Below are 21,631 nucleotides of genomic sequence, written 5' to 3' on the forward strand. Positions count from 1 at the left end.
ATCAGAGAGATGGTTAACAAAAGCTAACGCGATTATCATCATACTGATGCGGATCCGCACGCCGCTCAGTTGTGAGCGAGACAGCACTATGAATGTACCTAACGTGTCTCGCTCGCACACCGCAGCGGCCTGCAGATCCGTAGGTATCCAATGTGAATACCGAATACCGCATAAGAGTTCGGTTCGCCGACGCTTACCTAAGCGATTAGAATAACATTTTAGGGCAGGTCTAAAGGCAAATAACTGTCGTCAAGCTAACGAGAATTCGCAAAGTAAACATGGGACCTTTTCTCATTTTCCTTAAGTAATGTCATTACTTATTGTTAGTCTACTACACCGACGTTGGTCGCTCGGAGAAATCAGTTGCGTGATTTAATTTTCGGAGTATTAATAAATTCCATCGGCATTGTTACTTAATTGAAAAAAAACATACATATCGGGTATTTTCTTTCTGAAATAAGGTAGGTATTACAAATTCTTTTTGACATTACTATACAGGGACATACGAAAGGCCAGAAGAAGAGCATCTACAATGCTTTCTTACCATGTGAACAAGAAGTAGAACAGCGGTAATTGATGATCACGGAGTTGAGGTTCTGAGGCTCCCACAACATAACACAAGTCCACCATCTGGAAAGCTCTATTGAGCAGGCACTACGAGCCACATTTTCATATTTTCATACTACCTAGCTACATGCCGCTAAAGGTAAGCTTACCTTACTCCTAAGAGACTGCAAGCAATTCACCATGACCATTGACCACAGAGTTGAGGTTCACGAGTCTGCCGCGCGCCTAAAACATCTCTAGATCAGGCACGGAGAAACACCATCTTGATATATTTAAAGGTTTACCTTTCTGCCAAGTGATTGCAAGCAATTCACCTCTGAGTTGAGATTCTGTCGCTCCCGCAAATCCACTGGCCGGAAGCTCTCCTAAGCAGGATCCCCAAGCTATATACGAAGAACTCTGTTTAACTAAATGTCGCTAGAGGTTTACCTTTCTGCCAAGTGACTGCAAGCAATTCACCTCTGAGTTGAGATTCTGTCTCTCCCACAAATCCGCTGGCCGGAAGCTCTCCTAAGCAGGCACCCCAAGCTATATACGAAGAACTCTGTTTAACTAAATGTCGCTAGAGGTTTACCTTTCTGCCAAGTGACTGCAAAAGCCTGAGTTGAGATTCTGTCGCTCCCACAAATCCACTGGCCGGAAGCTCTCCTAAGCAGGCACCCCAAAAGCTATATACGTGAACTCTTATACTGTTTGACTAAATGTCGCTAGAGGTTTACCTTTCTGCCAAGTGACTGCAAGCAAATCACAACGGAGTTAAGGTTCTGTCGCTCCCACAGATCAACCGTCTGGAAGGTCTCCTGAGCAGGTACTCCGAGCTGTCTCGCGGCCTCCAGGAAGGCGTTTATGTTCTCCATGCATTTGAACGCCATCTTTGACTCGTTGATCTTTTTAACTTGACCCGGCTGGATGGTGTTGACTAGCCTGGAATGTGACGTTTTGATTGGTTAGAAATGAGCATAAGTTAGTTATCGAATTCGCATTTAACACATTTACTTATCGTACTACTAGGCACTAGTAAAATTCTGCTGTATCAACTAAATATGTAAATTGAGCGAATATATTCGTTAAACGTTAATTGAAAATGTCGTCTCCAAGTTAAATTTACGATGGATTATTTCTCTTCATTTTATTACCACTTCGTTACTTAGCAAACAGGCATTAAGCCTGTCTGATGATATACCTAATTGAACAAATATAATTTGCGTCAATATCCGAGCAACTACTAGTATGCCGAATCGGTGCAAATGATAAATACAACTACAATCGGTTGGTTTAGTAGCCGCTTGGAAATCCAGAGGTTTTACATGCGCGTTGCCAATCCATTGAATGGTTCTCTCAACAACCGTCACTTAAGCCTTCACCTTTTGGCCAAAAACATATATTTTTACCTCTCATTCAGTCAGATTTATTTTTAATATATACATAAAAACATGCTTACTTGCAAAGCAGGGTCCCGTCCTTGAGTATTTCGTAGAAGTTGTCCATGTCCCCGGACACATTCTCCGGCTCGCCGGTGATCTGTCGGATCCATTCCAGGCATTCCTGCGCGAGCTCCTCACTGTATTTGCTGTTAATCTGAAATAAACAAACGGATATGTTAAACAACAAGTTAATCGCAGAATAACCAGGTATACCTACTAGCCTACTACCTAATTCTCGCTATACATTGACAGATTTGTCCGCTAGATACGACTGACGGAAACATCAGTAGGTACGTGTGCCCCTGACGAATAGCGAAGGGTAACATCTGGGCATCTTTTTGATTATCTATTTGGCCAAATATCTGGGCATCTTGATGATTAGATTATTTATTTAGCCGAGATCAAAATTAAGGGTAGAGTATTAATTTCCCCGTGTCCTCTGTCAGAAACAGCACAGAAATAGGAGCTTTCCATCAGCCACTTACAAGAGGCTACTCTCATGATACTTTTAATGCTATTAAATATTAGGCAGTAAGAAGAAATGTCATGCTGGGTATAAAAACTTAATCGTGTCAGACTAAAAACTTGCTTTAATATTCTCAAGTATTCAAAGAAAGGTTTTTCGTAAGCAACACTGATTGTGGAATGATCTGTGACTGTGTAGGTATGCTAGCAATTATCCTTACACCGTTTTGACCAATTAAGTAGAGATTTTAGAGAAACATAATATTTCAATGGCAAAATTACATATATTATCTTACAAAACGAAATGTGTTTCCAGTCTTTAATTACCTGTAGGTCGAGACAAATAGGTTATCACAATTTCAAGATATACGATAATTCATTCCAACTTCAACTAATAATACAGATGATACAACATTCATCATACTCGTATTGTTGTGGTTCGTATCGTACGTAGCTAATGCAAACACAGTGATGTGTTTAATGTTTATGCAACAATTTAGCTCTGAGCGGAAAGTGAAGGTCATTTTGATAACGCGACAGTTTTCCGATAAAATATGCGACTGGATTTGCCGGTTGATGCTTAGATGTTATATTAATTAGAAAGGATTGGTAAATCTCAAATAGGAGACTATTTGGTCAACAAAAAGCTAATTATGATACCTACAAGTTTTCAACTTGCAATCGGCGATTTTAGGAAGTGTGAAGTGGTGGATTATTAGTGTTGTGCTGTTGTGCAGATCTTACGAATATTTTATGTTATGTGTGTGTCATGACGTTCTCGGACCTTTCGAGAATTCATAATGGAAGATGCCACATCTCTAGCGCCAAATTTAACGAGAAAAATAAATTAGAAATAACACAAGCGGCTCTTTTGAGAAACAAAATTATGACTCATATAAATTAAACTACCCTAAGAAGAAAAACAGAAACTGGTGTTATTATGCGTTGGTTGCTGTTTTTTTACTGTGGTTGGCTGTTTTTCTCGAAATTATTTCTACCCCTGACCGGACCAACTGACTTACCAACTAGTGGTAGAGTTACACCAAGAAAAGTCTGCAGCGATTTTGATAGCCCACGCAGTGCAAGTGTTATTTATACGTCATAATTTCATAGAAGTTTGACGATTAAAATAACACTGGCACTGCAAGGGCTGTCAAAATCGCAGCAGACTTTTCTTGGTGTAACTCTATTGTAAGTAACCAAAGACATATGTAACTCCGTATAAGATGAATAAAGTGTAAGGAAAAACCGTGCCTTGGAAATCAAGAAAAAGTCATTCTCGGATAGATGGCGCACACACCTTTGGCCTATGCTCGGCTACATGGCGTTGAGGACACCGTTTCATATTTAACAAATTAATTAACCTACTCATGCGGTCAACAATATATGTCAGTAGTCCTGAGTAGGAGTAAGACAGATGTCCATTAATTTGCCCTTATTATCTAATAAGGGCAAATTAATGGTCTTAATGTAACTAGCCAAAGTTGTTGAGGTCAAGGCTAATAAAATATACCTACATCTTTGCACGTTATGGTCGGTAACAGGTTAACACGACGAATCTTATAAGTATCAAAAAATATATTAATCATGGGCGATTCTCAGAGATGACCTTCGGTGCCTGACTTTGGTGTGAATTTTTTTTTAACTTATTTTATATGCGACTTTATTTCCTAAAAACTAGCCTTAATATAAAAAAAAATATTGGTAGTGACCAGTTGGGCGTCCTAGGTATATATCGCTGGAGCGATGAGGTCGTGAAAGATCTGAACGAGCTCGGTGCCGTCGATTGGACAGAAATGGCGCTAGACAGAGAAGCATGGCGTTCCTTAGTGTCAGAGGCCAAGATCCACTTTGGGTCGCTGCGCCACGGCAGTAAGTAAGTGGAGGCCTCCATTAGAACCTTATAGTTTTCAAGATATTTGAGATTTAAAAAACACCGAAATCATGTGCGGGCACTGAAATCAATATGCGTCACCGAATTCAATGATGCTTACACTATAGTGAACCGAACTTTCAAAAATAGTTTGATTTCAGTGTTATCACTGATCTAAAAACATACAGGACCTATATTTCTACCATTAACGTTCAGTACAAAAGTGGAGCATTTTACGTAAAATTAAACTAAGCAATTTGGGTACGAATTTGATTGTTATTAAAAACACCCGTGTCATTCTCCAGATTTGTGCCTCCGCTCTGAACTCCGTCAAATCATACTAAAGGCATGAAAAGTTTGACGGAGTTGAGGCTGACCGCGTCTATATTAATTTGAGAACGACCCACCCCAGTCAAGTTTAACATAAAATTTGCTGCATAAGAGCCTCTACCATCAGTTTCAACATTGACATAACGCTCACGTCTACGTAATTTACTTTCTGTACATCTCGCTTGCACTATTGCTCGCATATGCGAGTACGAGCGAGATTCATAGAAAGTAAGTTACGTAAACGTGAGCGTTATGTCAATGTCAAAACTGGTGGTAGCCGTATAGGTATATTCGTATCTCGAATTTCTTGGAATATTACTAGGTCAACGTGTCGTGTAAGGAATTCGTAATTTAAGGAAAACAACACGTTTACAGAAATGCCTGTCTCGTAAATACCAATTTCGTAATACGACTGAGGTTTCAAAATGACTAAGAAACATGGGTAATTAAACGTGATTTTTATAAAGACACTTGACAATAATAATGAACACTTTGTCATTGCAAATCTCATACAGAGTTAGAGTAAGACCAAGATAAGTCTACAACGATTAAGATACCATACGCAATCGAAGTGATATAATACGTCAAAATAGAAGTTTGACGTTTAAAATAACACTTGCACTGAGTGTGCAATCAAAATCGTTGCAGACATTGCAGAACTTGTCTTGGTCAGACTCAAATGTCGATGCCGCCACAGAATAAGTAATAGTACTGACGTACAGAAAAGAAACTTCCTAATACAAAACCGAAGTTTGACAGGGATTCCTTTCTAATGTATGGTAACTATCCCTTTCGGATATTTCTAGGGTAACACTAGAAATATCCGATAAGGTAATGTATCAGATAAGGTAATGACCTTATCTGTAGTCGTACACGAAAAAGGACGTCAAGTTGTGCCAACCCTAATAATTGCTCGGAGCAATGCTGAGCCGAACGGAGCCGAGAATGCCCGAAAGGATCAGTTTCGCCCCCCTGATGCCGCTCCAGTGCAATAAAACTTTCAATGTCACCGAAGCTAAAACCTGTGGGACTACGTTCGACTTGTTGCCTCCCTGTCACACTTACGTACGAATCTACAAGTGCGACAGAGAGGCAACACGTCGAACGTGGTTCGCGGTAGGCCGTCTGCTCATTCGAAACCACATTTGCATGTTTGCCTTCGAAGTCAAACACTGCAGAGGTGGCTGAACCCTCTCGAGTTGCGGCGGTATGGTCATAAACTGAGTTTATGAGTGAAAACCTCTTCGGAATAGAAATATGACCGTGTCAAGTGCAGGGAAACTGGCTAGCCAGAGACAAGTGGATATAAGGACTGGCTCTCAACTTTATCTTGATATTTTTTTTTTCTTTTTTATAGTAAAAATCATATATTTACATACAATATATAATAATAATAATTATAAGTTAAGCTAATTAGGCCAATTTTGGTATAGTTTTCGTATAAATCGGGGATTCCGAATTCATTTATGGTTTCATATTGACAACATTCCGAAATAAAAAACATACATTTTTTTAATTCCTCTTCACGCTTTAACCGCTGAATCAATTTATTTAAAATTTGGTATAGATTTTGTATGGGGAATCAATAACTGCTGAACCGATTTAGATGAAATTTGGTATCTATAGAAGATAGTTTGAGTCCCAGGGAAGATCCCCCACCTGCATCAAAATTTTTAGAAACAATGATTTTTAAATCTGCCAAAAGAAACCTTTGGTTCAGAGTAAGCCGTATTTGACATTTGGTAGTGTAGACATACGAATACGACCATAATACATGCAGAGGTCGCCGTCGCCGCACAATACCAAATATTATGGACTCATCATCATCATCATCATATCAGCCAGAGGACGTCCACTGCTGGACATAGGCCTCCCCCAAAGAGTGCCACAATTACCGGTCTTGCGCCACCCGCATCCAGCGGACTCCCGCGACCTTGGGTCTACCCACGTTGCGCCTTCCCGTACGTGGTCGCCACTCGAGAACCTTTCCGCCCCAACGGCCATCGGTTCTACGGGCAATGTGCCCCGCCCACTGCCACTTAGCGATTCGGAGGGCTACATCGGTTACTTTGGTTCTGCTGCGGATGGCCTTTAGGGGTCATCCATTAATTACGTCACACGAATTTCTAGGTTTTTTGACCCCTCCCCCCCCCTTGTCACATTTGGTCACATTTGGCAAACCCCTCCCCCCTAGTGTGACGTCACATTTTTTCTACGAAATTGCCAAATCGAATTAAGTAAGTACCTAAGTATTATTAATATTTTATCAAAATATTTTTGACGATATAAATATTAGTAATTTTATAACCCAAAACTGCTTAGGAAAGAAAATTAAAAGAATAAAAACGATTATCGTTTTAAAAACTTGTTATTTAAATGTACAGCGAATAAAATAATTTCAAAAAAAAATTCGGTTACGGAACTTACTGATGAAGTTAAAGTCACGTCACAAAGTTTGTGTCTCCCCCCTCCCCCATGTCACAATATGTCACATTTTCTTGACCCCCTCCCTCCCCCTAAACGTGTGACGTAATTAATGGATGACCCCTTATGGACTGTTATAACTTAATTCCTCCGAGGTTATAATCCAGCTAACGTCACACAATTCCATATACTATGGACTGCTGTATATGGAAGTCTACCTACAGTCTTTATAATGTAATAGTCTCCGCTAGGAACGCAGAAACAATAGTGCATAGTTAATAGTTTGTTGTTGCTCTCGGTAGACGCGTTCGAAGAATGGGATTGGATTGTTTTTGCGCCTTCCCCTAGCACGTATATTCTTCCATTTCTTAGGTGTATACTGCTGTATATATAATATAGTATGCATACTATGATTAAGTGAAATTAGTTTGTGAGATTTAGAAACCATAAAAGCCAGCTCGAAGCTAAAGCTAGGTAATAAACTAAATTAGTACAGTCAGCAACAATGGTAGAGTATGAAACAACGCGCCAAAAGTACCACCCACGAATTTTTTTCCAGTAAGTTTCTTAGTTATATTTCGACAGTTTGCGGTCAAAGGTAGGTGTTGCAACAGTTTTATTGGGAAGTATAAGTACCTACATATCTTTTTTTAAGCTATCAGATAATACCCCATACAACCATTTCCAGTCGCCGTTACGACGCGGTGTTGACACATCTTGTGTCGACACCCGTCTGTTTCGGTCACAATTCCAGTCGCAGAGTCGTCGCCGTGTCGACACAGTTACCAGAAATGGGGAAGGGTCGACACATGACACAAAGTTACATAAAGTGTGGTCGCCGTGTGCACACATTGTTTCGGGTTTGCGACTACTTTATGCCAAAATCATTCGTTCATTCGTTCATTTTGTTCCTGTCAAATGGAAACTGTCAGATGGAAAAATACTTAAATAAAAATAAGTGACATTAATACGCCATCTCTAAAACGGATTACAAGACGTAATTATATATTGTTTGCATTTATATTACAATATGACTTAAATTATTATGGGGAATTAAACTGCTCGAGTGATTTGATAAACTAAGTGTAATATAATCAACGCGCCACCACATTGTTTTAGTTTAGCCGGAAATGAAATTGTTTACTTCTCAGTGCCTGTGTTCATAACTATATTATTTGAAGCATTTTTAGTACTTCGATGCGTATACTATACTTAAATAACAGAAATAACGCTTTACATACTACGAAACTTGTTAATTATGATGTATAAATATGGTTTAAGGCTGAGAAATATTGCAGTCACAAAGTAGTTGCAATGTTTCGACTTTGTGTCGACTCTGTGTTGACACATGACACGCGCTGTCAAAAGTAATAACAAAGTTACTGGTATGTTACTGGATTTGCAAAATGGCTCCTTGTGTTGATTTGTTTTCAGATATTCTCAAAGTGTAAAAATGCCGTGGTCAGAGATGGGCATTAATCGATTAACTGTTTATTCGACTAATTAATGGAATAAAAAAAGTTAATTCTCAAATTTTAATCGCGATTAGTTTAGTCGACCTAACATAGATTGAAATTGAATTAATCTGAATATTAATCGAATAAATTATCGATTAAATCTCGATTGAAAGTTGACAGGGGGCCATTTTTGTACGTAAAAATAATAGAAATGTCTTGCATGCAGATGGTAGCAAAACACTTTGTCATAAAAGTCGAGATGGGTGTCGATATATAGGTTTTAGGGAGTGCCGATTTCGAAAATAATGACCATTTTGGAATCCGAAATGGCGGCCATGCACTGTGTCATAAAAGTCGTCATGGATGTCGTTTTATACGTTTTAGGGGGCCCCAATTTTGAAAATGATGACCATTTTGGAATCCAAAATGGCGGCCATGCACTATGCCATAAAAGTCGTCATGGGTGTCATTTTATAGGTTTTAGGGGGCGCAGATTTCGAAAATGATAACCATTTTGGATTCCAAGATGGCGGCCATGCACTATGTCATAAAAGTCGTCATGGATGTCGTTTTATAGGTTTTAGGGGGCCCCGCTTTCGAAAATGATGACCATTTTGGAATCCAAAATGGCGGCCATGCACTATGTCATAAAAGTCGTCATGGGTGTCGTTCTATAGGTTTTGGGGGCCGCAGATTTCGAAAATGATAACATTTTCAATTTAAAAATGGCGGCAATGCACTATGTCATAAAAGTCGTCATGGATATCGTTTTATAGGTTTTAGGGGGCGCAGATTTCGAAAATGATGACTATTTTGGATTCCAAGATGGCGGCCATGCACTATGTCATAAAAGTCGTCATGGATGTCGTTTTATAGGTTTTAGGGGGCGCAGATTTCGAAAATGATGACTATTTTGGATTCCACTTGTATGACAAAATACGTAGCCGCCATCTTGGATTATAAAATGATCATCGTTTTCGAATTCTGCACTCCCTAAAACCTATAAATCGACATCCGTGACGACGCAAGTTATCTTTATTTTCAGATCTAACAAATTGCTACAGAATACAAAGGACAAAAAAGAAGCGAGGAGGTAATGAAACAAGCAAAAATACAGATGATTCCTCGACGCAATTGGGTGATTCTTAAATTGTGTCCAGATTTTTTTGTCATAAAAGTTTTTATTTTTCACATATTACTCTCACAAGTTCCGTGACATTTCGACCTTGTAATTTTTTAAGTAAATGTTTTTGTTTATCTATGAGGATCTCACTAGAATAATATAATCAAGGTATGTTTATATTTGATGATTGAAATAGTAACGCAAAAAAATATATTTGTGTCTTATATTCCTGCCGAAGACTTTTATTTTACCTATTCCTTCTACACAAGTTTGGCCAAGTAATAAGAATTTAGGGCTCTCAATTTTATTTTGACTTCTACAACAGTAAAGCTACGAGGCCATGTTTGGTATCGTTTTAGTATAAATTCGCAGTACCAAATTTAGTTAAGGTATCACATTGACACCATTCCGAAGTAAAAACATATAAACTTATTAAAATACTTTCTTTTAAACTCCTCTTCACGCTTAAACTGCTGAACAGTTTTAATTTAAATTTGGTACACATATATTTTGAGTCCCGAGACAGGACATAATAAGTTATCTCAAAAATCATCCTTTAAAGGTGTGAAATGAGGTGTAGGTGGGAATTCAGAATTGACTTCTTGAAGTTAATACTGTTTAAGTTTAGGTTTGAAGTCATGTTTTTTTATCATTTTTAACTAAATCAAAGATGTAGACCATCCCAAATTTCATATAAATCGGTGCAGCGGTTATTGATTTCCCGTACAAATTTCCACGCCACTTTTCACACCTTCAAAAGATGATTTTGGTTATAAGATCTATCCTATGTCCTGTTTCGGGACGCAAACTATTTCTATACCAAATTTCAACGAAATCGGTTCAGCGGTTAAGCGCGTCAAGAGGAGTTTAAAAAAAACCGGCCAAATGCGAGTCGGACTCGCGTATTAAGGGTTCCGTACATTAAGTCCGACTCGCGCTTGACTGCACATTTCTAATAGGTTTTCCTGTCATCTATAGGTAAAGAACTATTTTGTGTATTCAGACGGACATACATACAGATGCACGAGTGATCCTATAAGGGTTCCGTTTTTTCCTTTTGAGGTACGGAACCCTAAAAAGATTTTTTTTTATTTTGTGGAATGGTGTCAATGTGATACCTTAAATGGATTCAGCACCCCAGATTTATACGAAAACGATACCAAACACGGCCTAGCACCTTCACTGATATAGATATATCAAGATAAAATTGAGAGCCCTAAATAAACTTTCAAGAGCGGATATCTCAAAAACTATTCAACATATCGAAAAAATTTACTGGATAAACTTGTAACAAATTAAATTAACTTTCATTTTGTATAAGTGGCCATGTCGGTGAGATGCATAGTTTCCGAGATATAATCGAAAAACCGGAAAATGGGACCTTCAAAGCCCCCTCTCTCCCCCCCGCTCAAGGGCTACGGCCGGGGACTTTTGATATGTTCACCACCTAACTTGTCAAACCGAGTTACGGAGTCAAAAATTGTGTTCCGAGCATTTCCCTCTACAACTTTTGGAGCATTCGTTGCCTGACCTAAGTAGCTTATTGCATTTCTTTAAAAACTTTTCTGTAAAAGGTTGACGGGTGTTGGGTGTTTATATGGTTTCGGTCGATTATTATCATTTGCATTGCCCATGATGACTTACTAGAATTACGAGCACACGAGACACTAATGGTAGTTTGACAAACCTTGGTTTTCAAGAGGTATTTTAAATTGACATTTGCTGTCACAAATTTGCTGTCAGATTTAGTCGCAAACCGCACGCAAAGTGCACACAAATGTGTCGACACCTTGTTACGGAAAAGTGTAGACACGGCGACGACACTTTGTTTCGAAACAATTCTAGACACATTGTGTGGACTCTGTTACGACACATCTGACATTTAGTTACCACTTTGTGATTCTGCGACTGGAATGGTTATATGGGACGTTTGACGTACCTAGTCTTGTACGCTATTTTTGAAGCTGACTATACCCCTGTAACACAATATGCCAAGCAAAACGTGCTTGCCGTGCCGTGCCGTGTTGGTCTATGACAGCGGTCGGCAACCTTTTAGCAGCCAAGGGCCACATAGTAGGTAACGATGTTGACGCGGGCCACACTTTGTTAATATTTATGACTTTATCAGACATTGTCGTTTGTTAATATTACATATAAAATAGCCAGGGAGGCTAGCAGGCCGCGGGTTGCCGACCGCTGGTCTATGTAGAAGTAACGTGTGTAGCTCAAGACAAACTGAAGTTTCGTATACATACAGGGTAACATTTATTGAGTGCAAAAAACTTTATGCTGATCACTTGAGAACAGATTAGAGTTGGACCAAGCTAACTCTGCATTGCATTTGCAATGGCACAGTGTGGCCATGTCATCATTGATGTAAAATGTTAATGATACTCCCTCATTATGTTCTGCTCAAATCAGTGCGAAGTTATCTTAGACGCACTCTAGGACATTAATAATTGTAAATAAAATAATAACGTTTGGCGACTTTCGGGTCCCTACGAATACCTCGGAGTAATTAACAATGGAGCCGCCATTAACAGGCGTTCCCCTCTGTCGAAAATAGGCGGCCAATGGTCAACAACCTGTCAACCATATGTATGGACTGACGTTTATCTGACATGACGTACCTATACATTTGATGTGCCCCTCCCCCGCAAAAAACGGCAGACTATTTTGTACCGACGATTTTAGACATGGCGTCTCCGTTGGTTATATCCTCTAAGACGAATACGGAAGCGGAACCCTAAAAAAAAGAGGGAAAAAAAAGACCGGCGCGGTCGTATATATTTTTTTCTTTTTTTTAACGTGTGCTAAATGAAAAGGGCTTTAAATGTTATGAAACTTACCAAAAACAAATTAATCTGCGTGTGTCACTTGGACAGACTAGGATGATTTCATAGTTGTCACGACAACAGTAAATAATTAATGATAGTAATGTTCTAATGTTGCATTCAAATATCCGACTATGAAACTAATGAATAAGCGTCGCCATCGCCACAGATGATTCACTGAGTCTTAGACATCGTTTTAACGAGCCCAAGGTTATAACATAACGTAACCACCAAAAAAGATGAGGCTTTATTAACAAAACCGTTGAATTTATTCTTAGAACGCGAACCTTTTGACAGAGCGTTGAACTAAAAAATACTGGCCGTTTTTTTCTTTAAACATTGAGAATCAAAAAAAAAATTATTCAATTTCGTATGGCGAGGTACAGCCTGACCAGTAATATAATATGATCATTGTCAAGAGGGCGCTGTTATTCTCATGTCTGGTGACCGTTCAGTATAGTATGAAAATAATAGTTCCAATGAAATTCCCAACATGGCGCATGATCATATAGGTACCTATTTAGATTTTTATCAATAATGAGGATGAGATGTGGATACCTTGTCAATTTTAACGGTCATTTTGCATTACTATTGACTGAATGATTATTTCAAATGACAAAATCTTAGGAGCGATCATCATAAAATATATAGCAATTGACATAACGATACAGAGTATACAGACTTCAAAATTACAATCGTAAGTTGTCAAGGCGTGGCATCCATTAAGGGAGTGGTACAGACAGACAGTCAAACAATGCATTGTGGTACTATATTGTCACTATACTTGCTATCGTGATGTAGGTACATACTTGTATCTATGCAGATGGATACAGGGTGAAAAAAAGTCGTGATAGAAATGAAATGTTATTATATGTTTCACTCAATTTAATTTAATTCAACTTTATTTCAGGAGTGTAGACAATTTATTAGGTATTTGTTATGTCATAAGGCGGAAAACGCAAATTTTGAATCACGTTATTCATGACATCCTGAAATCATGTTCAATTTACACTGTGTTGAACATGAACTGAATTACTAACAGCAGTAACAGCAAAGCGAGCTTAGACACAAAACATATAAAGCAAGCGAAAACACGTTATGAGTACACATACAAGATACAATATTGAATATTGATACATCGAACGCACATTCAAAAATAAGGCCCACATCCCGTAACAATTGCACACGCTTGAAATTGTCGCCATTGATTTATGCATGTGGCAACTTAGCGCCAGTTTTAATCGTTTCTAGCATATCAAATGAACATGGCATTCTACTCGTGAAGTATATACATCGTATGTTTATCGCTATTGCATTTCTTTGCGGTTAGAAGCCAATATTGTATTAAACTAGGTATTTAGATTAGAATTTGAATGAATTGAATGTTGAAGCTCATCTTTATGGACTGAAAAATGTTTAGCAATCTCCGACTAAAAAAACGTGACCCTTTTTAGGGATATATCTAAGTATCACGGAAGTTTTGTTATCAAAGATGAATGTTTCGAATTAAGCTAATGATATAACCAGCCGATTTTGTACAATGACTAACTAGGTAGCCGACTAGACATGTACAGTGTGCTCGTGCGCATGACGTAATCGAGGATTCTTTAAACGTGATTCAGAAACGAGGTCCGACTGAATTTAGGACAAAAAACCTGACTAAAGGTCCGCCCAGTGATTCAAGTGGCGAAATGAAACAGGATTTTAATTTAAGATATTAACGACGGACGAATAATTTAAGAAATTAAACAAAATTATTTAAACAAGTGTACATATTGGTTTTGTTTTAATTTGAGATACCGTAGCGAATGATATGAACGTAATTGATGCTTTAGAAAATACCTAAATTACTAGTAGGTTTGTATAAACGTCAATACAATGAAAATGGAAAAGAACTCAATGGAAAACTTGATATTTTGCAAAGCAATCGCCGTTAAGTTATACATGATATGACATATGACCGAAAACTGGAATTATAACTAATATACATGACTGCTTATTTGTGGCTTTTTATCAGAAAAGGGTCCTCAGGCTTCATGTGCATAAGGACCCTTCTCAAAGCCTCATTTTATCACTCAAATTTACATGTGTATTTTTGTGAGCGTTCTTTTCATTGACAACATTTATTACATGTTCGCCCATAAAAAGGGGGTATAACACTTTGCCTGATGGGTCGAGCTGATAAGCGAGGTTCATCAATATTCTGAACCGCCGTCTAATTTACGTTTGAAGACAGAGGAAGTGGATTCTTGTAAACTAAGCAGGCGTCCTCTTTGTGCTATTTCGGCGCACCTGCTTCTATCGGACGTGAATTCCAAGAGGGGACACTAGTGAAACGGTTAACTTTGCATTGTAAATAAATTTCACGAATTAAAAATAATCGGACTTCTTTCATTGAACATGTTTTCCAACCAGAAATGCCACATTTGGCACTGACAGAATATATCCATAACTACACATCGGTAACTCGTGGCATTTAGATAGCGCTTAAAAGATTAGTTTAATTAATTCATTTTTTTAGTGGTTTCTTTTTCTCGACTCGTATAGGAAGAATACCCTTCACTTGTAGACGAGATCAGATCGCTATTATTAGGTTGAGAATAGGACATACAAACTTAACCCATTGCTATCTTATCACTAAAGACGGAAAAAAATTAATGTGATAAATGCGGTTTGGAGTTGACTGTGAACCATATTTTAATTGAGTGTTTAGCATATAAGAAAGAAAAAGAAATCTGTAAGTTACCTAAGACCTTAAATGATTGTTTAAATGACGGATATTTACATGTACTAAGATTCATAAAATTTATTGATATATAAGTATAAAAAATTGAAATTCTCTTGTGGTCGCTAATGACTCTTGTTGTTAAAAAGCGACCTTAAATAAAAAAATTAAAAAAAAAACATTGTCACATCACTAGTCTGTTAGAAACTGTCAAGTGCCACGGGTTACCGATGTGTGCTCATCACTAATCTTTTAAGTACTACCTAAATGCCACGAGTTGCCGATGTGCATCCATAACAAATCCAGATGAAATCCGTTACGTGTTATTAGTATTACCAACATCAATGTCTGCTCTTCCAAATTAAATCTTCCATCCTCTGTACAAACAAACACCCCCATTTATGCTTTTCGCCTATTGTTTCATTTCTCTTTGTCAAAAAAAACTTATTAAGTACCCGAGATAAAATGTAGTAGTTACTGAAATGAAAGTAGTTATCAAAATACCTCAAAATCGTTTCGGATAAAACACTTTTTGTACACACATGTAAATTACGGAAATTATATTATGAGATAAGTACGTGACATATCTTTCCATAGCCATATAGAAACGGAATCAGTATTGCATTGCGTTGCATACTCAATGCAATAGGCAATATCATTTCAATAGCTATATTTATTATCATTCAATGCTTAGAAGCAATGCAAAGCCAAAGGTCGGCGTATTATACAATCGGTATACGAACGTTAGTAGGTATGCTATTTAATTAGCTTGTACGATAATATTATCACAACGAATACATATTCATAAATCATAATAGATGTTGCTAACAAGCTTATAATACAACATTTAATAATTAAATTAAATCATTATTATTTATACATATGGAATAACAAAAATATTGCAGAATATATATGTTATCTTCTTCCTCGCGTTATTCCGGCATTTTGCCATGGCTCATGGGAGCCTGGGGTCTGCTAGAATTTATATGTTATACGGATGCTAATGGCGTGCATGAAGAATTCGGAACAAATGATAAATTATTATAATAAAAGATACCGTCGTCGTTTTATTTTTCTCTGCGGAATTAGTAATTATCGCGTAAGATGGCTTTATTGTTAGCACAAACCACCATAATTTTATGCCATGCATCAAATTATTACACTTTCGAGAAAAAGAATGTCATAAAGAATAACAAATATTTCCATAAAACCGTCGCATTTGAACGATAAGCATACCACCATACCGCATGGCAAATTGGTCGTTACGACTGTTATCAACGCGTTCATTCATTCGCTAATCTACACAATACATACCTACACCCGGTAGACGTCAAATAAATGTATACATTTGTTTCTTTATTACAACGGAATAAGGTGCAAAGTGTACATATATTTGTACAAATTCAGGCTAGTAACCAACGGTCATGGACACAAATAACGATGAGCAATGTCGTTGGACTTAATTACGTCACTGGTAGGATTCCAAGTGCTCAATTTCTACTTGGATGCTGTTGCTGGTTTATGTATTATGAGTGTGACTTTGAAAACGTTTGTTTTGCTAACTCCTACTTTAAACATTATTCGACTAAATAATCCTTTTCAGCATAGTAACATTTTTTTACATTCATGTTTTGAATCAGCTGGCAACACCTATAGGAATTACACACCTACAGTTCATACTAATTAGTAATTACAATGTCACATGCAGAACCCACACTTGCATCCCGTAGGCACGACTCAGAATGTTTTTGGTGAACATTTATATGACTACCTATGATGATGATGAGGATGATATCCTGTTATCCCTCATCAGGGACATAGGGCTTTCAGAAGGGATTTCCATTCTTCGCGACTCCCTAACCCTACCTATACCTAATTAATTATTATAAAACTAAGTGACCAAATAAAAACAATCTTAATACTAGCCCTTTGGATTTTTCGCCCTGTATAAAGTTCAGAGACACGATTTTGAATAATAACTGCTTTGAAAACGTCAAACGGTAAACTATAAAGGTACCAAACTAAAAATACTGACCCCTTGGGTATTTCACCCTGTATCAAGTTTATAAAATACAAGTTCTAAAATTACAGCGTTTAATTTATTTTTGACCTGTTTCTTTGTACATAAAATCCAATAAAATCTCAGGTGATAAATATAACTGCACCAGTTTTGAAGTCCGATGGCCCATATAAAGCAGGCAGCCTTGCCAACAATAAGACTGGCAATAACTATTATGATAGCTAAAATAGGAGAATTTATTATGGAACCAAATAAAGTCTTAATATTGTCCCCTTGAATTGCTCAACCTGTATTAAGTTAACATGGACACTGATCTAACTACGCGTTATTTTTAATTTTAAAAATAGTCTATTTTTATTTTGGCTGATTTCATTTAATGTAATTTGAATATAATGTTATTTGATTTAATTTAATTTAGTTAGCTAATACTTAGTAACAATCTAATGTAATTGATTTTAGCCTAAATTTAATTTAATTTCTTTTATCTATTAATTTAATTAGAATTAATTTTTTTTGTGCTACATTAATTTGGATGCTTTTATATGAATTTTAATGTAATATTATTTAATTTAATTTAATTTGCATGTTTCCTGTACTATAGTAATATAGTGACAATGCTAATTTTAGAGGAGCGGGATTTCCTGCCACAAGTATTTCATATGCTTACTAGGAAATTCCAACCTTGATTCTTATTTTGTAAATGGTAAGAACGAAATAAATCATTTTTCATTTTCATTTTTCATTTTCATTTTTCATTTGCAGCTGTGTTAATATTTGTCTAGATATTGTATTTTTGAATAAATTACCTGAACAACAACTGGCCAGAAACTGCACTTAAGAATGGAAGTCTAGTAGGAGTCCTCTGCCCAGAAGTGGGAAACTTATCAATCGAAAAAAATATTAATAATGATAACTGACCTTGGGTTTTTCACCCTGCGTAAAGTTTAACATGGACTAAACCGGTTCTTTTATGTTTGTACCCTTTTGGAAAGCAAAATATTTGACGAAGTCCCAAATTAAAAAATGAGAGCTTGTTATTGATTGTTTTCGCTTTTTCTCGCGGAGCCACCACAGAGACTTTGGCTGGACTAAGTTCCAAAATTGCAGCTGCATTTTATTTTATTTTTGACATGTTCCTTTGTAAATAAAATCCAATACAATCTCAGTGGATAAACATAACGGCACCAGTTTTGAAAACGTCCAACGGTCCATAAAAAGCAGGCAGCCTTGCCGACAATACCGGTAAGGACTGCGGAATGGGGTCGCGGTCAATGCGATGCAACGAGTTATCCGCAAAAAGGGGGACGGCCGTAATGGAAGACAGGTAAATGTAGACTGCTGGTTGAACTGTTCTAAAAGTGCATCGGTTGCGGTTCGGCAATCGGCAATTAGAACCGTGGGGGATAAACTAAGGTATAAGTAATTGGATTTTTAAGGTGTCCTAATGGCGGAGACGAAAACATAGGCTTTACATACCTGTCGATCCTGCGAATAGTGTTAAATTATTGCTTTATTTAGTATTTTATGTCTTGGATGCCCTATAAGGCAAATTCCATAGAACAAAACTGGAAACAGGGGAAACCTATGCTGGCGCCATCTATTAGAACCTTTGACAGTTGTTCAACCCTTTAAGAGACAGTTTGTACATATTTTTGGAAATATTTACTATAATTGATTGATTAAAATCATTTTAATAGTTAAAAATGTTGGGAACTGCTGATCAAGAGCTTACATAATAGTAATAGCTGTTGTGGTACTTGTGGTTGACGCCAATAACTATCATATAGGTTACGTGTGTTTAATCTTGTTTGAAGCCTTTAAAAGTGGCGCCATCTACAACAACGATGAGGTATGTATGGATATCAAGTCGTTATTTTAACTAGTCTCTGATTATGTCGGCACTGCACATATGTAAGGTGACGCATTATTGCCATATATAATTAATAAATGTAACGTGTGAATCGGACCTCGAAAATTATTGAATACATATGTTATTTATACTCGTGCATTGCGAACGTTTCCAACCGTTTACTTTGGATTGAACATTGAAACTTGAAAAGGACAGAGTAATTTAGTCGTTAAAGCAATGCAACAAATTATCCGCAAATGGCCTTCCGTAATATCGGCACTTAATAGAAAATGTCTTGTGATTTTATTACCATTTTATTATAATTGACAGATCTGAATAACGCGAGAATATTGTGAAATTATTATTAGATATAAATTAAAAGCTACAAATGTGCCATTCTCAACCAAAAGGGTAGGTACATATTTGCAGTTGTCAATAAACGCTGGCGCTAGCTAGGCGAGGCTTCAATTTGAAATCAACCTTATCGACAACCAACAATGTGGTACCTTTTGGTCGATAACGTCCCAAATGTTTATCCTACATATTTAACTTGAATCTGATTTTATACCTTGATTGTATCAATAAGTTATTTAAATATAAATGTAATCGATTATTTTATTTAAAGCCCCATGGTTAGACGCATCCTGTATAAAACTAAAGTCAGAACTCTCAGAACTCTCGCTCAATCAAGAATTTTGTGTAACAGTTATGCCCTTAGGTCCTCCTAAAAATCAATTTAAGTCATAAATTTATAAATGTTATAATTCCTCTCTTTTATTTGCCGAATGAGGAAAAATAATACGTCCAATCGCTCATAAGAAAACAGGAAGAACGCTAAACAGGAAAATGTTCCATTATGCCGAAAAATGGGAGCAAGGACACGGGTAATCGGCATAGCCTACGAACAAATAAAATGCAAACAACAAACAACGTTGAGTATGGAATAAGGATGTAGTTATAGCGTACATAGATGGCATGTCAGCTCATATACCGTAAAAGTATAAAACTTTGCCCTTTAACATAACTTTGCCCACCGCGTCACAGTTCAGTAAAAGCGAAATATTTTCAGTAAGTGTATCTGTAACTACTTATAAGATATTTCGCTTTTACTGAACTATGACGCGGTGGTCAAAGTTATGTTAAAGGGCAAAGTTTTAAACCTTCAAGTAGCAAGTAGGTAGTTTCCCAACTCAGTTTTCTATAAGTATTATTTCCTAGAACTTTATCAGCGATTGGCAAATAAAATAGGTTGTGATTTAGGTTATTCCCCGTAGGTATGTTCCCTCTAGCTGACGTACTTATATGTAAGTACCTAAGTACTATTGCGATCTGAGTAATATTTCCTTTACAGTAATAACAAACACAAGAAGAGTTACCAACACTTCAATTTTATTAATTAGATTTAATATTAATTTAGTATTTACTTTACCTACACGTCAATTTAATTAATTCGATTTAACATTAGTGACTTTAATGATATCGATTAATGAACTAAACGTGGTCATTAATTATTTTGTTAATGAGAATTATGCGGAAATTATGTTCATAACAGCCATTTTAATGAAATTACGAGTATATTTAGGTAGGTACTTACCTAAACATTTTTTTCAAATATTAAATAAGTAAGCACGTATCGTGTGCCTAGTACCAATGGTATATAAATTAAATATGACACACAGTTTAATACTATTGAGCAATTTGATCAGTAAGGAATATTACGCAAGTTTAAGTATAAAATTAACTTCAGATGGCCACTACGAGGCCCTTAAATAGCAATTTAATTGGTCAAATGTATTTCCTTACAGAAACGGTCTTATTGCCCCAATAATAAAGTGTAATTTCGTCAAATAGCGTGAAAAGGTAGGGGAGTTGGATTGGTTAAGGAAGGACTTTAGGAACGAAGACTGTGTCACCATTAGAAGTTTATAATTTTTAAAGTTTCATGCCTCAAAAACTCCGCTAAGTGTCTAAAAAGCTCATATTTCTTTTACTAGTTTCATTAATCATCATACTTATAAAGTCACCCTGTATATTTGCAATGAAATATTCAGTCAAGTTACATTATTAGAGTCAGACCAAGCTCACTCTGCAGCGATTTTGATAGAACATACTGTGCAAGTGTTATTTTAAACGTCATAATTTCATAGGTGACGATTAAAATAACACTCGCACAGTCTATGCTATTTAAACTTCAACTTCAATATTTATAAAATCGCTGCAGACTAACCTTGGCCTGACTCTAGGTGCCTATAATTTGGATGATTTCTCCCGACAAATCTAAATATTTATGTTAAGGCTCCTCTTCACGTTGGGCCAACGCCAACGCCAACGAGGGACGCATTTATGCGTTAGAGGGAGCAAGTGATATTGCTATCTCATTCTACCGCATGGCTGCGTCCCTCGTTGGCGTTGGCGTTGGCCCAACGTGAAGAGGAGCCATTAGCTATTCAGTTTGCAGAGTTTTTTGGACGATTCTTTTTTGGACATGTTTTTAGAGTTAGCATGATTAGGTTAAAAGGTTCAAATAAGAACCATCTGCA

General features: G+C 36.9%; 1 protein-coding gene across 1 annotated transcript in view; it reads right to left on the minus strand.

The window, feature by feature from the left end:
- Positions 1-21,631, minus strand: part of LOC134791757 (myophilin-like) — a 31,579-nt gene that overhangs the window by 3,443 nt on the left and 6,505 nt on the right. Inside the window, exons 2-3 of the mRNA XM_063762905.1 lie at positions 2,009-2,145; positions 1,287-1,491 (exon numbers count right to left, since the gene is read on the minus strand). Of these exons, the coding sequence (XP_063618975.1) occupies positions 1,287-1,491; positions 2,009-2,145 (342 nt within the window). The remainder of the gene's footprint in view (positions 1-1,286; positions 1,492-2,008; positions 2,146-21,631) is intronic.

This window comes from Cydia splendana, chromosome 6, assembly GCF_910591565.1.
Source record: "Cydia splendana chromosome 6, ilCydSple1.2, whole genome shotgun sequence".
In the NCBI taxonomy this organism is placed as follows: Eukaryota; Metazoa; Arthropoda; class Insecta; order Lepidoptera; family Tortricidae; genus Cydia; species Cydia splendana.